At 44.4% G+C, this 15,049-nt stretch overlaps 1 protein-coding gene across 5 annotated transcripts in view; it reads right to left on the minus strand.

Moving 5' to 3' along the window:
* Window positions 1-15,049, minus strand: part of LOC147421082 (uncharacterized) — a 103,063-nt gene that overhangs the window by 43,303 nt on the left and 44,711 nt on the right. For 4 of the 5 annotated variants that reach the window (XM_086504059.1, XM_086504060.1, XM_086504058.1 and 1 more), the window contains 4 exons: window positions 10,423-10,532; window positions 10,208-10,273; window positions 8,920-9,120; window positions 8,559-8,845 (listed from right to left, as the gene is read on the minus strand). In XM_086504059.1, coding sequence (XP_086360185.1) covers window positions 8,559-8,845; window positions 8,920-9,120; window positions 10,208-10,273; window positions 10,423-10,532 — 664 coding nt within the window. The remainder of the gene's footprint in view (window positions 1-8,558; window positions 8,846-8,919; window positions 9,121-10,207; window positions 10,274-10,422; window positions 10,533-15,049) is intronic. The other variant, XM_086504057.1, reaches the window with a different exon arrangement.

Genomic DNA, 15,049 nt, shown 5'->3' on the forward strand with positions numbered 1-15,049 from the left:
CTGAGCATGGGAGTAGAGGTTCAGGAGGAGTAGCACTGCTATTTAGGGAGGAGCTACAGCCACTACTACATGTTGTACGGAGAGATGATCATGCTAGATACATGTGGGTGAGGCTGAGAGCTGACACAGTCGGATTTCTATACATTGCCATATGTTACTTCCCCCCCAATACGTCAGTATATGCACGTCCAGAGGACAATCGCCTTTCTCTATACTAGATGATGATATATGGGAGTTTTCTAGGGATGGTGATATCATCCTCCTAGGGGATTTCAATGCCCAACGGGCAACTCTCAGACAGTCTTCTACGACACTTCAGATGAGATGCTTAGAGAGCTGGATGTGGGTGAGTTGGGGCTTGACAGATGCTCACATGACAGAAAGCAGACAGAGTATGGGAGATACTCACAGAGATGACGACTACACATGGGTTAGCCATACTTAATGGCTTACAGCGATTTCTAGAGCAGCCGGTTTCACATGCTTTCCACACAAACACGGGACGAGTACACTGGACTATGTTATGGCACAGCCGAGCTTTATTCCTTGTATTCAGGATTTCATAGTGGGAGCCAGACCAGTGGGCATAGTAGTGGATCATGCACTTTTGACATTGTCTATATCGTTTCAGTGTAGTACAGCCCAGGCCCCAGACATCAGGAGGAAGGTCACATACCCGTTATACATTTACACCAAAGACTGACTCGGTTTATATAGAGGAGATCTATACCCGTCTATGCACAGCTGATCCTAGTCTCTCACTGGAGGAGTGCACCACTTTATTGACTCAGACACTGCACGCTGCAGCATCAAAGGCATACCCACACACTCAGCTGAGTCGGAGGCGATATTTTGGGAGCATGCCCCAAAATAGTTGGTATGATGAGGAGTGTAGAGAGATGAGAGCCGAGCTTCAGAGGGATCTTCTTTTAGGAGTCATCACTTACAGACAATCTCAGATTGCTTCCAGGCGCCCTGTGCGACGGAAGAAACAAGCTTACTTGGCCTAGATCGAGCAAGACTTGTATCTGTTGTTCTTGAGTAGAGACTCAAGAGAGGCATGGCAATTCTTTCATGAGCACTCCCCTCCCCCAGTGATTACTTGTCCTGATGTGTGGGGCCAGTATGCCTCATCGTTATACACGGTTCCTGGACAGGATCCCCTTCCGGATCCTACAAAGCCATGCCCACCTACCAGCAACTTCCTTACCACTGAAATAATAAAGAGAGCCATTGACAGGATGAGGACCAGCAGGGCATATGATCATGACAGTCTAGTAGCAGAGCACTTTAGATATGCTGTTAGAGGTTCTTGCAGTATTGTTCAATCGTGACATGTGTGAGGGGTTACCTGAGACTTGAAGGTTGTCTACTATTGTGCCTATCTTCAAGGCAGATGATCCTACAGAGCCTGGAAATTACCGCACTATTATGGTTGGGAACACATTGGCACGGTTGTATGCATCCATTCTTGAGTAGCAGTTGAGTAATTGGGTAGAGGGTGAGGGTGTACGAGCAAAGGGCCAAGCTGGTTTCAGGAGGGGTTTCTCCACTCTTAATCATATTCTGACACTCAGAGCCATCATTGAGGAGGGCAAGTCAAAGAACCCCCACGCGAAGATTCGATCGATCACGAAGAACCGATCTTGGCTCTCGAGTCGAGGTCCAAAGAACCTCCACAAGAAGTATTATGTGTGCGCATGATTAGTCAGCACACATTGTTCGAGTGTTTCATTCGTGATGCTTTCCTATATTTTAGTCACCGTCCTTATGTGATCCCTTTTCATAGGCATGCCATATTGTACGAGGAACATGATTCACTCATGAATGAGCACGAATGTATGCCGATTACTCATGAAAAGATGAAATGTTTGCAACCAACGAATTCACATTCCATGTCTCTTCCTTGGCATGACACAGTACCAGAAAGAGCACAAGAAAGATTGAGCATCAAGCATGGGCATTTCCATTGTGAATTTCCACAGTTGATTGATTTAGATCAAAAAGACAAGATTCGATCTCATTGTTTGCGTGTGTGTGCTGAACGGTTTGGCACTCCGTCTCTATGTTCATCTACATTGCATGCACAGTCTTTAGAGAAGACGAGATTTTTTCCAGTCACTTTACATGGAATGGGTATGATCATGTTTTTGTGTTGGAAGTGGTTTCAGGAATTTTCAGCCATGGAGATTCTTGAAGAAGGTAGACGCATGACTATAGACGAAGTTGAAGCATTGAAGGAGCCACCGATGACTGAATGTCGCTTTCGGCGCGGCCAAAGAAGCAATCATTGCAGACCTTTATGAAGTTCAAGTATCACATGACCCACGCATCAGAGTGGGCCGGCAAAGAGTCCTTCCCAAGATTCCGGATGCTATTGGCAATCTCCCTCGACGCCATACAATTCGGTACCAGTACCTCACTTTGAAAAGGAGGGAATGTCACGTGACATATCCAACCCTATGTGTCCATGGACAAGCTACAACATGACCAAGGTTCAGTTCAATCAAGTCAGCCTAGAATAGGGAGTGATCTGGCACTTTTGTGAGTCTGTTCGCAGACCGTGCATGTCCAGACACTTGGAGTAGATGCATATCCTCTGGTTGCACACAGCATCATCAGCAAATTTCCATCAAAACTCATCAGGAGCATTTTTACACTGCATAGACCTATTTTCCCTATGATAGTAAATTTTCACTTATTATTTTTAAGTGACTTTTGTTGGGAACTAGGTAGGACGATTTTGATAGCCAAGTATATAAGAAAACCCAGCGCTAGCAAGATCTGGCAGAAGAGGCAGCAGGAACCCGGTGTTCATCAGGCAACTTCTCAGCAAGACCCTCGCCCTTGTGACAACTCGAGCGTTTTCACTCACCAGAAGGCCTAGCGTTTTTGCATTAGATCAGCCAACATTTTTGCACTTGCAGATTCCCCCCGAAGGTAGACTGTAGATTAGACCTAGCGTTGGCAAATTCCCCAAAAGATAGCAGATTTCCACCGCAAGAAGCAGAATTCAGCCTAGCGTTTTTGGCTCGCAGATCATCCTCGGTGTTTTGCAATTCCATCGCGACAGATTCAGCCCTAGGACCAGCACTTTCAGTTTTCAGCACATAGACTCCGCAGAACAAGTCCCGAACCTCGCAGATCTCACAGTCAAATCCAGCGTAGTTTGCAGGTTCAGCTTGGAAAACGCAGATTTCAGCATCTGCGTTTTCAGCGCGTCATCGTCGCATCGTCGCCATTGACATCGTCATCGACATAGAGTCGGAATTCAGCAGATAAAGATTTGCAGATTTCAACCATTAGCATTTTCAGATTTCAGCCCAACTCGTCGTCGTCCTCATCGTCGTCGACATCGTCGGCAAGTCCATAGCATTGTAGAGATTTGTGCAATCAATAGTAGACCGCTCTCGCCATAGAGAGTGGGGCCTTCGGAGGAGGGTTTGACACTTCTCTGGTGTCGTATTCTTCTCTCTGTATCTCTCAGTCTCAGTACCTTCATTCACAGTGTTCATCCACTTTGTTTGTGATCACTTGCACTCTCTCATTAAAGAACGGAAGGCTCTCACATTCACTTCCGTTGCACCTTACACAGACAGTCACAGATTGACTTTCGACGCCTAGTGCGGCGGAAGAAGAGGGATTTTTTGGCTCGACTAGAGCAAGATCTATACCAGCTATTCTTGAGTCAGGACTCACGAGAGGCATGGCGGCTCTTTCATGAGCACTCTCCCCCCCCCTGCCATTACCTCCACAGAAACCTGGGACCAATACGCTTCATCTTTGTACACAATTCCTGGACAGCCGCCCCCCCGACTCTCTCGATCCATGCCCACTAGCATGTGCTTTTTTAACCGCTGAGATCGTGAAAAAGGCAATTGACAGAATGAGGATTGGGAGAGCATATGACCATGATGGCTTAGTGGCTGAGCATTACATGCATGCCATTGATCTACTAGCAGAGCTTCAAGCAGTTATGTTTAACCGTGCCATGTGTGAAGGCTTGCCTGATACTTGGAGCCTATCTAGTATTTTGCCTATCTTCAAGTTAGGAGACCCTATGGAGCTTGGGAATTATCGGACTATCAAGATTGGACACACATTGGCACGGTTGTACGCATCCATTCTTGAGCAGCAGCTCAGTAGATGGGTGTAGAGGGAGAGGGTACGCACAACCGGGCAGGCAGGGTTCAGGAGAGGCTTTTCTACTCTTGACCATATCTTGACACTCAGAATCATCATTGAGGAGGGCAGATCACATGGGAGAAGGATCTATTGTAGCTTTGTGGACTTCCGCAAGGCATTTGACACAGTACCCAGAGCTAGATTGATACGTAGACAACAGGATATGGGAGTACCCACAGAGCTCATTTGGGGGATCATGGCATTATACAGGTCAATAGTGGGGCATGTACGCACCTCAGAGGGTCTATCTACAACGGTTCTCCACTATTAGGGTGAAGCAGGGCTGCCCGCTCTCTCCTACTCTATTCGGTATGTATGTGGATGAGGTTGCTTGAGAGCGATAGAGATAGAGGCGCACAGCTGGCAGGGACATGGATTCCACTATTGTTATATGCTACTGATATTGTGTTGATCTCCAACTCCCCGGAGGGGATGCAACATCACTTGGATGCTTTGCATAGGTTTGCCCACGAAAGTGGTTTGTCCGTCAACCTTTGTAAAACCAAGGTTATGGTGTTTAATACCACCCCACAATGGATCAGAAGGTCAGCACCTACATTCACATACGGCCAGGAGACAGTGGCGTATACAGATGCTTACACTTACCTTGGAGTGGTTTTTAGTGGACCAACGTTATCATTAAGGAGGTCAGCAAAGACCAGATTGACTAGAGTCCAAGCAACTTTGGGTAGATTGGAGAGGATGTGTTTGCAGATCCAGTTCCAGGAGCCTCGGACGAAGCTCTGGCTCTTTGACACTTTGGTGGCTCCTGCACTACTCTATGGAGCTGAGATATGGGGACCTTCTTTGGATCATCACGGGAGGTCGGGTCGCACTAATGGATGGGGGGACATGGAGAAACCTCTACTCTCTATGATCTCGCACCTCATTAGAGCCAAGGCTTCAATACCACATGCCATTATCCAAGCAGAGCTCCCCCACTAGTGGTTGAGGCGCTCACGAGATCAGTCTCCTTCATACACCGCATATGGGAACTTCCTAGAGACAGATACACCCGTCTTGCACTTGAGTCCTCTCGACAGTTAGCCATACAGGGGGATACAGCATGCTGGTATGGGGAGATGGCATCATGGTTTCAAGCGCATGGGTTCAGCATAGACAGATTGCCACCCTTCCAGTACTCACTGGATGCACCATCTCTCACTCTTACACAAGCCGAGGTCACCGGGCTCATCCACCAAGACTTGACTCAGCTAGACACCATGAGAACATGGATACAACCAGCACATGAGCTGGGCACAAAGATGGCTTTCTACAGAGAGCATCTTCTCCAGCTTATGGAGGACGGTTTTGTGACAAGACCCACATACATGGACACCCACCTGTCTCATGGGATACGATGTGCTATTGGCCAGATACGCACATCTTCACACCAGCTGCGGATTGAGACTGGGAGATACAACGGAGTGCCGGTAGAGGCCAAGACATGCCCCTTGTGTGACATGGAACCTGAGACAGTGTTGCACTACATGCCGCTGCCCCGTCTACTACGAGATACGAGGTCGCTTCCATTGCTTGTTTAGAGAGGGTTTTGGACCGCTCTCCAGAGTCATGGGGTACAAAGATCAGAGATGCCTGGGTTTGTTTTTGCTCGAGCTGCGCAGACACAAGGAGAGCCTGATGAGAGGAGAGGCTAGCCAGTCTCAGAGACAGATCACATATTTCTTTAGAACAGACACTGAACAACCGGAGGAGTTACTGCCACAACAGAGCTCACATCTGTCTCACACCATAGGCACACTGATCGACCGAGCGTTTGAGCTGGGGAGATCCAGACGGCCACTACTGCGGAGGACCACCCAACATCGACGGGGGCTGCATCAGAAGATTCGGATCAATTTGGCCAGGCATGCACAACGCCCGGTCAGACTACTGACCATGGAGGAGATTGATGAGATCCACTAGCGATCGATGCTGGATCTCCTGTGATTTAGCTATTTAGCTATCCCAGCCAGCTGCTTAGTTCACATCGAGCGGCCTAGGTTTCCATAGTATTTTTAGCCTCTTTTGTTATGTTGTTATTGTTGTTATTTTTGTTACTCTGACTTTGTATCAGATCCACCACATTGTAACTCTCTGGTCTCATAGGTCACTTTGGCCTTTTGAAGACGTTAAAATAACAATTCATTTCTCTCTCTCTCTCAACGTTCAGTTCAGCCCTCTCTCTCTCTCTCCCATCAGGAATTTCTCGCTCAGTCCCATTGTGAGGACCATGCAGAGGTTATGAAGCTCGCGGTGAAAGTGAATTTCAGCCAAAGTAGCTTGTGCGCATTCCGGTGGGGAATAGCCGTACTCAGACGAGCACAACACTCGCTGTTCGCGCAAATTTTCAACACTCCGACAAGTTCAAGACGCAATTTTCAGCCAAGGCGTCACGCTTGGGCACTTCATAAGCGAGCACACAACAATAGTGACCGCTCCCATACAGAAGATTACAGAACGAAGCAGATATAACCATTTCCGGCTAAGGTATATTGAATGTCAGCCAATCGGCTAATGAATCACATGCATTCTCATGCATCAGAATAATCTCTGGGACAAAGAACGGAGCAAGCTGTTCCGATTCATGTGTTTTTAAAAGTTCAGGTAGTTGAAGTTGGGGTGGGACTTCTACTAGGCAAAAGGGTTGGAACTTTTGTGGTAGTATTAAAGAGGGCACTTGAGGGGCTGGAACGGTGTTTAGACCGCCTTGTATGTCTCATACATGAGCAGCCTAAGAACCAACCGGCCTAGTCAAAGAGGACCTCCCTGCACTAGTCAACCTCTGACCTGCTAGACCCCAGTCAACCTACTAGACTAGTTTGAACTAGGCTCAGCCTGCTAGACCAAGATCAACCTGCTGGACCATGGCACATGCTAGACTAGGTTGGGGCTCGACCTGCTAGACCACAGTCGACCTCTTGGACCATGCTAGACAAGTCTGGACTATGCTCCACATGCTACACCTCAGTCGACCTCGACTTAGTAGATCTTGGTCAACCTGCTAGAACCTGCTAGCCCAGCCAAGACTATCGACCTAGGACTAGAGAGCAGGCCTACTTGATGAACTCTTGCACCTTGGCTAGCTATTCATTGGCTAGAATGAGCAATGTGGAGTAAGACTTCAGTTCAGGTCCCACCAGGCTTCCCAAAAACGAGAGCACCTGTAGCACGAAAACCATGGCATGCACTCTAATGAGGGTGCTCCTCAGTGCAGTCAGTATACACAGAAATCTCACTTCATGGCCACTGATAGACAACTGAAAGACATTTTGACAAACTGAAGTGTACACAGCAAGAAAATGTACTCAAAATAGACACAATAGGATAGTCTCCAAGCTGAGTGTAAGCTCGACTGCTCTCAATGTTTCTGCTACAAACCGGCTGAGCATGCACGGCTCTCAACCAAGTGCACACAAGGTACAATGGGGGTGTCAAGGCTTAAACAGTACAGGGAGAGTGTTGTGTGTATGACTGGACTCTAGACCAAAGACTCGTATCACAAACGCATACCAGACTAACCATATATATCTCAGACACATGGCATCCATAACTACTAAGAAATATCTCTGAAAAAAGAGCTGCACATATTTGGATTGCGGTAAGAGGTGCTAGACTGGCCACGGTGTCCACTCAGCTACCACTCCTCTATGTCTCGCCAAGCCCCTCTGGTCCCCTAGACCACCAACCACCCTGGTCAATCAGTCAACTGTAACTGCCTATCCAATGCATGTGACATTGTAGCCCAGCACAATCTTAGAACAATTGACTAAAAAGAACCTCCTTTGTAGCAATTAAGTGGCCCTACATCCGCAAAGATCAGGTTTTTGGTTCAATGTTCTGTACTAATCTGAAACAAGAAATTATCACAGGCTCAAAAAAATCCAGTAAGACTCAATTAGACCCTATATCCAAGAGCCTCCTTTCAGCTTAAATTAGCAGGAATTTCTGAACTTTCAAACTAGAATAATACTTCATTTGATAACGTTTAATTGCTGTTATATGCCGATGACTCATGAAGTTTACCCTAAAAATTTTCCTTTGAGAGGCTACCGCGAGAAAATAATGGAAAACTATACATAAGGTAGACACTCAGGATCCACAGTCCCAGTAAACACGTCCAGATCATAAAAGTCAGCTTTGGCCACTGTAAAAGAATTTAGGAACACCGTGTTGTTGGTGAAACCAGCACAAGTACGTGGTGCATGTGATAGTGATAAGAAGATGTTTCTTCATATATCCAAACCCCAAGTTCAAACTACACAAACTGAGAGATTAGAGACAATGTGGGGCTTCTGAAAAATTGGACTTGTTATAGTAATAAGTAGATGTCACTTTACACAGCTAAACCATAGAGTTCAAGCTAGACAAACCTGGAGATCACTGTCCTCGCAGAACCCTTCAAGACGGACTAAGTTGCGATGATGAAGCCTACTAAGCAATTCTACTTCATTCCGAAACTGCGGACCGCCTTGCATGCTTGCAGATGATGCTCGCTTTATTGCAACTTCTTTACCATTTTCCAACTTACCATAGAAGACCTTTCCAAAACCTCCCGCACCAATCTCATTTTTAGAGTCAAAACCTGAAGTTGCCATTGCTAGTTCTTCCAAAGTAAATTTTTTAACCCCCTTGGGAGCTTCCCAATATCCTTGAGACTCTGCACAGAAGAAAGATGTTAGAAGGTGCTCAGACCAAACGAAGTAAATCTGTAGCACCCATAAAAAATTGTACCTTGGACTTTAAACTTCTGTCCATAATTGACAGTGTTTGTTTTGTCTTCGAGTTTCCTTTGAGAGTGTCGGTATCTTTTAAACATGAAGCAGCCAATAAGGCTAATAATTGATATTGATACTACTCCTACAACAATCCCAATAATTGTTCCAAGCTTATGTGAGCTGGATTGACCCCCATCAGGAACTGAAGATATCGACTCTACAAAAACGGTCATTTAATATTTAATCTTGAGAAAGCACAATACTGACAAACACTACACAGTATGACAAACTTCAAATTTTGAGCATGCCCAAGACATTGCAAAAGGCAGTGATTCCTAATACTTTGCGCAGAATGCATGCTTGGGATGTGGACTGAAAAAAAGACAACGTGCAAAGCAGCGACAGATACCTGATATTCCTGTATATCTAGAGGATGCAGGCAGACAAGAAACTTTTGTTAGATTTCAACCTCAGAGTGTGCTGCACTATACGCCAAAAACCTAATACAGGCTGGAGCTGGATGCTTATGATGTTAACTTGCCAAAGAATAAAGGAATGGGTCATGGAGTATGGGTAAGATACGGCTAGTCACCTTTGAGGATAAACACCACCCTCGCAAGGTCCCCTGTAGACTATAAAATGTGGTGAACATAAAATCAAAGCTACCACAGTAAAGTGTACATCCAGAAGTGCAGACCCTCACTAAACACATCCTTACGCATGCACCTGTCTTTCAGTTCCCACACTTTTCTAGAATTTTCTTATCCATGCTGGTGATTCAGGTATAGGTGATGTTCTAATTGCAGGATGACCATCTTATCGCTTTGATACTTAAAAAGTAAACCCAATAAAAAACTACAGTACTTATAACAAGGAATTGCTCGTTGTTGTTCATGCTCTTCATGGTGAATTTTTAACACAGCTGTTCATGATGCTATGGTTCCACAACTATAGCTTAGCTTCACTTCCTTAACTTGAGATTGCTCAACTTCTTTTTAAAGTTTTGCAAATATAAGAAGTAAAAGAGGGGGATAGTTTTCAATTTCTCCTGCATAAAGTTCTCTCCTTTAGACGTTTGACCTTAGGCAATTTCGGTTTGAAAATTCCTTGTCACATAAAGGCTTTCCTTTAGTTTTAAATGAACAGTTTTCCTTTTCAACTAGCAACACTGAAATGTGGTGGATATTTAAGCTGGAAAACAAAGATATGTGGCTCGAAGAATCCCCGTATGAAAGAATCGTAAAAGACCATGAACAACGGCACTCGGTAAAATGGTAAAAGACTCTCTCCAGGAAAAGTAATACCTCCAAGACAAACGCATGTCGTTGTGCTTGAAAAGGTTTGCTGAGGTGGGCAGTCAGGACAGCTACCTGTAAAAATGAAATGTGATTCTCTCTGTCAGTTTAAATGGGTATCAAGGAATCCAATTTATTTGCATAGTTTCTCCTGTCTTCAGCAAAGGATTCTACAGTCACCCATCAAGCACAGTATAAATGAGATTTTGCAATCAAAAAGTTACCTGTGGTGACAACGCTTTTACTGAATTCCAGGCATGTATATCCGTTATTGCAAATTCCCCTATTGTCAATATCAGAATTCTCTCCAAAACAGTTCTGAGCATCTGTAAAACTGAAATCGTAAGAACATATGAGTGAACCTCACCAAGCACAGCTGCAGCATAAACTTGAGTTCCACAGAGGAATGAGAAAGTATAAATGGCATTAACAATCAGCACAGCAGAAAGTTACAATAAAATTTTTCTGAGCAAACTAATTAGCTTGTTGCCAGTAGGATGAACTGCATGGACACAGTCCGCAGATGAACACGGTCTCCACCACCAAAAATGCCCTCATTTTTATTGTTTTGTTACTCAGAATGAGTGCACTTGTCTTGTTCTATTGAGTAGAACAGTGCTCAAAAAAAGAGGGAAATATAAATCTTAAAAGGCTCTTCTTAGTGACCACTAAGTGGACCATCATTCAAATAATGATTCCAATGGAACAAGCCTATGCTTGCAGAAACGAACTTCTTCACAACATAGCAGTCCATTTTTATATATTTACAAAAGACTTGCCCCAAACACAACATTAGTTGAGGCAATCTCTGTTCATGGTTTTCAACTTTACTTCATGCATAACAATGTTGTGACATTGTGATTCAGACACAAGAAAGCCTAGTCTGACTGTGAATAGTCAGAACTCTATTGGGGAAGGCTTTTCAAGGGTGTTAAGACTGTAAAAGCGGACAATTTTAGTGCTTTTGAGCACCAGCTATTCTTATCATATATTTTTGTATGCTTTCAGTGCTGCTGTAAAAATAACAAGTGATTTTTAGTCGCTTTTGAGGCTTTTGGGGCCAAGTGCTCATAAAAGAGGCGCCACCGTGCCATTAGCACTCAGCCCGGGACTCTAAAATTGTATCAAGAGTGTGTGAGAACACACAAAACAGTTGTAAACACGCCAGTTGATCAATAAACTAAAGAAAATGATAGGGGCATCTAGTTGAGGGGCTAGTGCTTCTAAGAGTGGAACTCCGCCACTCTGTGTCTCTCGTCTTGTCTTATTTCAAGTTCAGTTTGTTGTTTTTAAGTTTAGTTCAGAGTTATTGCAGTGATTTTACGCCTTGGCAGATGACTCACCGGTTTCAAATGGTATCAAAGCTTACACAATTGTTCTTCTTAGAATAATCCAATCAAGATTTGCAGCAATTAAGTATGAAAGCAGCACCTGCTAATCATGGCACAGAAGAGGAGTACCTATATGTGGAAGAAGTTGGGGGAAAAGAAGACTTTGAAGAAGTTGAGGAAATAGAGGTATTGGAAGAAGCTAAGGAAGTGGAAGAGGATGCGGACAAAGATTCAGCAAGATTAAGAGCAAGACAGAAAAGCAGTGGTTTACATGCTTTTGGATCACTTCCTTGTTTCCTTAAAGGATCCTAGTTTTGCAAGGCATATGCTAGATGAAAGCATGAACCTTACTTCTAGCAGCAGAAAGAAGTAAAGGCACCATCACTTCCTCCAACAAAGAGAAAGTTGCCAGCACTTAAGATCCTAATGATTTGACACCGCCTCAACCGTCTTTTGTTCTAAAAGCAATCAGATCTCCAACTGAAAAGAATAAAATGAAGGAACCAATCGTCCAGTTGGTTCAGAGATAATCCAGTCAAGAAGTCGCAACAATGTGTCCTTTCGCTTCTTCCCCCTGCATAACATAGATACATCGAAAGAGAAATTTCCCTACCTTAAGGAGTTATAAATCATCCAAACAAAGTGACACAGGGTAAGCTAGAGATGCCCAAGAAGGAGTCATCCTGGACCGGTTTATGCAAGACGAAACGTAAACACAAATGGTGAGCAAGATACTCATTTTCATGGACAAGAAGCATCGGCATTCAAGGATAAGATGCAAACAAAGAAAAGACAAGCTTCTAAACTCAAAAGCAAATTTTCCCAAAAGCAATTGGTCAAAAAGCTGCCCCAAAAAGTCAGCACCGCAAATTGCAGAATTTTTGTATTGCTGTCAACGTAAAATTTGGGATTGTCCATACAGTCTGCCACGTCAGCTTGTCATAGCTTTTTTGCGGGGGTTTCGTACGGCACCCACGTCATCATCTGTCCGCTTCTGCCACGTCAACAAGCTGCCACGTCATTGCTAGGTGTTCGGGCAGTACCACCACGTCGTCAGTTTGTGGCATACCCCCCCCTTGAAAGAATTTCAATCGCCCTCGATTACGCCTGCAAAGTCAGACATAAGCCATAAACCAGTTTGGTAGACACTGACGACGCACTAGACGACACAAATCCAGCACTTGCACAAAGACGACAGTCGCTAAACGTTCACATCACATTCAATTCAAATCAATCACAAAAAAAATCATTCCAAATCTCAGACCACGACTGCCAATAACGTATTTAGCGATCACATCTAGATCCATCCCGGACCTCACTGATGTCGGATTAACTAATTCTTATTGCGATCATGTCTATAGAGATTCTCAAGACCGCAATGCTGCAATCATTTCGTCTTTCAGTCCTGCACTCAAACACAGTCACATGGGAGTGTTCAATCAGAATCAGCTTCGAGAATTCCCATGTCGAAGTACTTCTTTCATAAAGTCATCCAGTAGAATACTGTCAGCCCATCAGTATCCTTGAAATCCAAAGGAAAATCGGAGACTTTAATCTTTCTAGGTAACCTGTGACAAAGGAGTGGAGTAACTCCTCTCTTGTGCAGTCCTGCCTGCACCAAATTCAACCTGTTGATCCCCGGGAACTCTTGGAATAGCCAAAGCTAGACCAAAAGCGTCAAGGTAAAGTTCCAAATCTAAGGGGTATCTGCTAGGTCCTCCTCCTCCATCCACTTCACATTCAATGCCGAATAGTTCTTGACTAAGAACTGCCGTTCACTTTACCTTTCTCTTTCCTTTCTTGGTGAGCCAGTATCTATTCCAGAACGAGTATCTCCTCGCTCTCTTCCCCTTCACGTTGCTCCTCAAGCTCCCTCTCGATTGGCACCTCACCCTTGAAATTTTTCAACAGACTCACATGAAAAGCATAGTGAACTTTCAAGTTTTTGGCAACTTCAGTCTAAAGGATACATCATTTATCTTTTCTTAAATCTCAAAAGGGCCATAGTCATTCTTAGCTTTGGAAAAAGCTCCTCCTTTCCTTTTCGTTTCCTTAGGTGTGCCTTCTCAAACCGTAAGAGCACCCAATCATCTTCCTTCAGCTGCAAGTCACGTCGAATCTTGTCGGGTGCCTCTTATACCGTGCTTGAAACTGCTCAAGAGCCAAGTTGTGCACCTTGGCAAAAGCAGTATCCACTTCTAGATCATACTAATCTGCTTCAAAAATCTTATCATGGGTCTGGGAAATTCTCTGATCTACCGGCCGATTCCCTTTTTCCTTTCTTTCCTTGTGCCCTGGGACCTGTGGGTAGCGTCTTTTGCTTCCCCTGTCCATTGACACGTCAATCTCAATCATCTGAGCCCTAAGACGCATTATCATCTGATTCCCTTTCTTTGAAATCCTTTGATGAACTTGCATCGGTTCCCTTAGTTCGTCGCAACCCTCTGATTCTACAGAATCCTGTGATGAGCTGTCATCCGGTTTCCCTGATTCATTCTTTTCAATCTAGCGGACTCTTGCCTTGTTGAGGTGGATGTTATCTTCAGGTTCAGACAATAGTTTTGAATCTCTTTTGGCAAACCACAACAAAACCGCTCAATCTGGTCTTTCAAAGTAATATTCTGAAACGAAGACACTGGCAAATAAGTATCCCTGAACCTCTGGCAATAGTCATCCAATGTATCGTTCTCATTCATTTTCAAGTGATGCCAAGCCGTGATGACATCTGTTGCATATTCATCTGATATCCAAGTTGACGTGAAAATTGTCTTAAATTTTAATCATGTCGCGGGTGCTTCTCTGCGTAACAACAAAGTAGACCACCATGTCTATACCATTCCTTTCAAGTAAGATGCCGCCTTTCGCACCCTGGAATGTTTTGAGAACCGTCCTCCAGAGAAGGCGACGTCAAACTGTTGTACAAACTCAAGGGCTGGGTATCCTGGTAGTCTAAAAACGTCTCAAATCTGACGGCCTGACTCCCTTCCTTGAACTCCTTGGTTTTCTTGTTGATCTGGTCACTGTTAAAAGAGGATGAACTCTACTCCTCTAAATGGCTAGATGACCACCCATGCCTTCTAGAAAAAAAAAAAAATATTGTTTTTTTATCAAAAATTTACTTCAAAAGAATCTTGTCTTTCGTGCTTAGAAATTTGAGGAACCTTCGAATACTTCAAATGGCGCCTTCCCCGTGTGTTGTTGTAGGCAAACTCCACCAAGGGCAAATACTTTTTCCATTAAGTCTTCTGATTCGAAATATTGCAACAACTCCAATTCCATTGAATCGGCTATCTCAAATTGCCCATTTGTTTGCGGGTGGAACGAGGACGAGAACTACAACTGCTTGGCAATGTTCTCTCAATTGCCCTCCAAAACAACCTAGTAAACCGGGGATCTCTGACCAAAGCAATGGACTCGGGCATGCCATATATTCGGAAAATTTGTGAGACAAACAGATTCGCCAAATGATCGGGTTTAAATGTCTTCTTTACCGGAATGAAGTGGGCTTGTTTTTTGAATC

This window comes from Adiantum capillus-veneris, chromosome 28, assembly GCF_014529385.1.
Source record: "Adiantum capillus-veneris isolate H3 chromosome 28, ASM1452938v2, whole genome shotgun sequence".
In the NCBI taxonomy this organism is placed as follows: Eukaryota; Viridiplantae; Streptophyta; class Polypodiopsida; order Polypodiales; family Pteridaceae; genus Adiantum; species Adiantum capillus-veneris.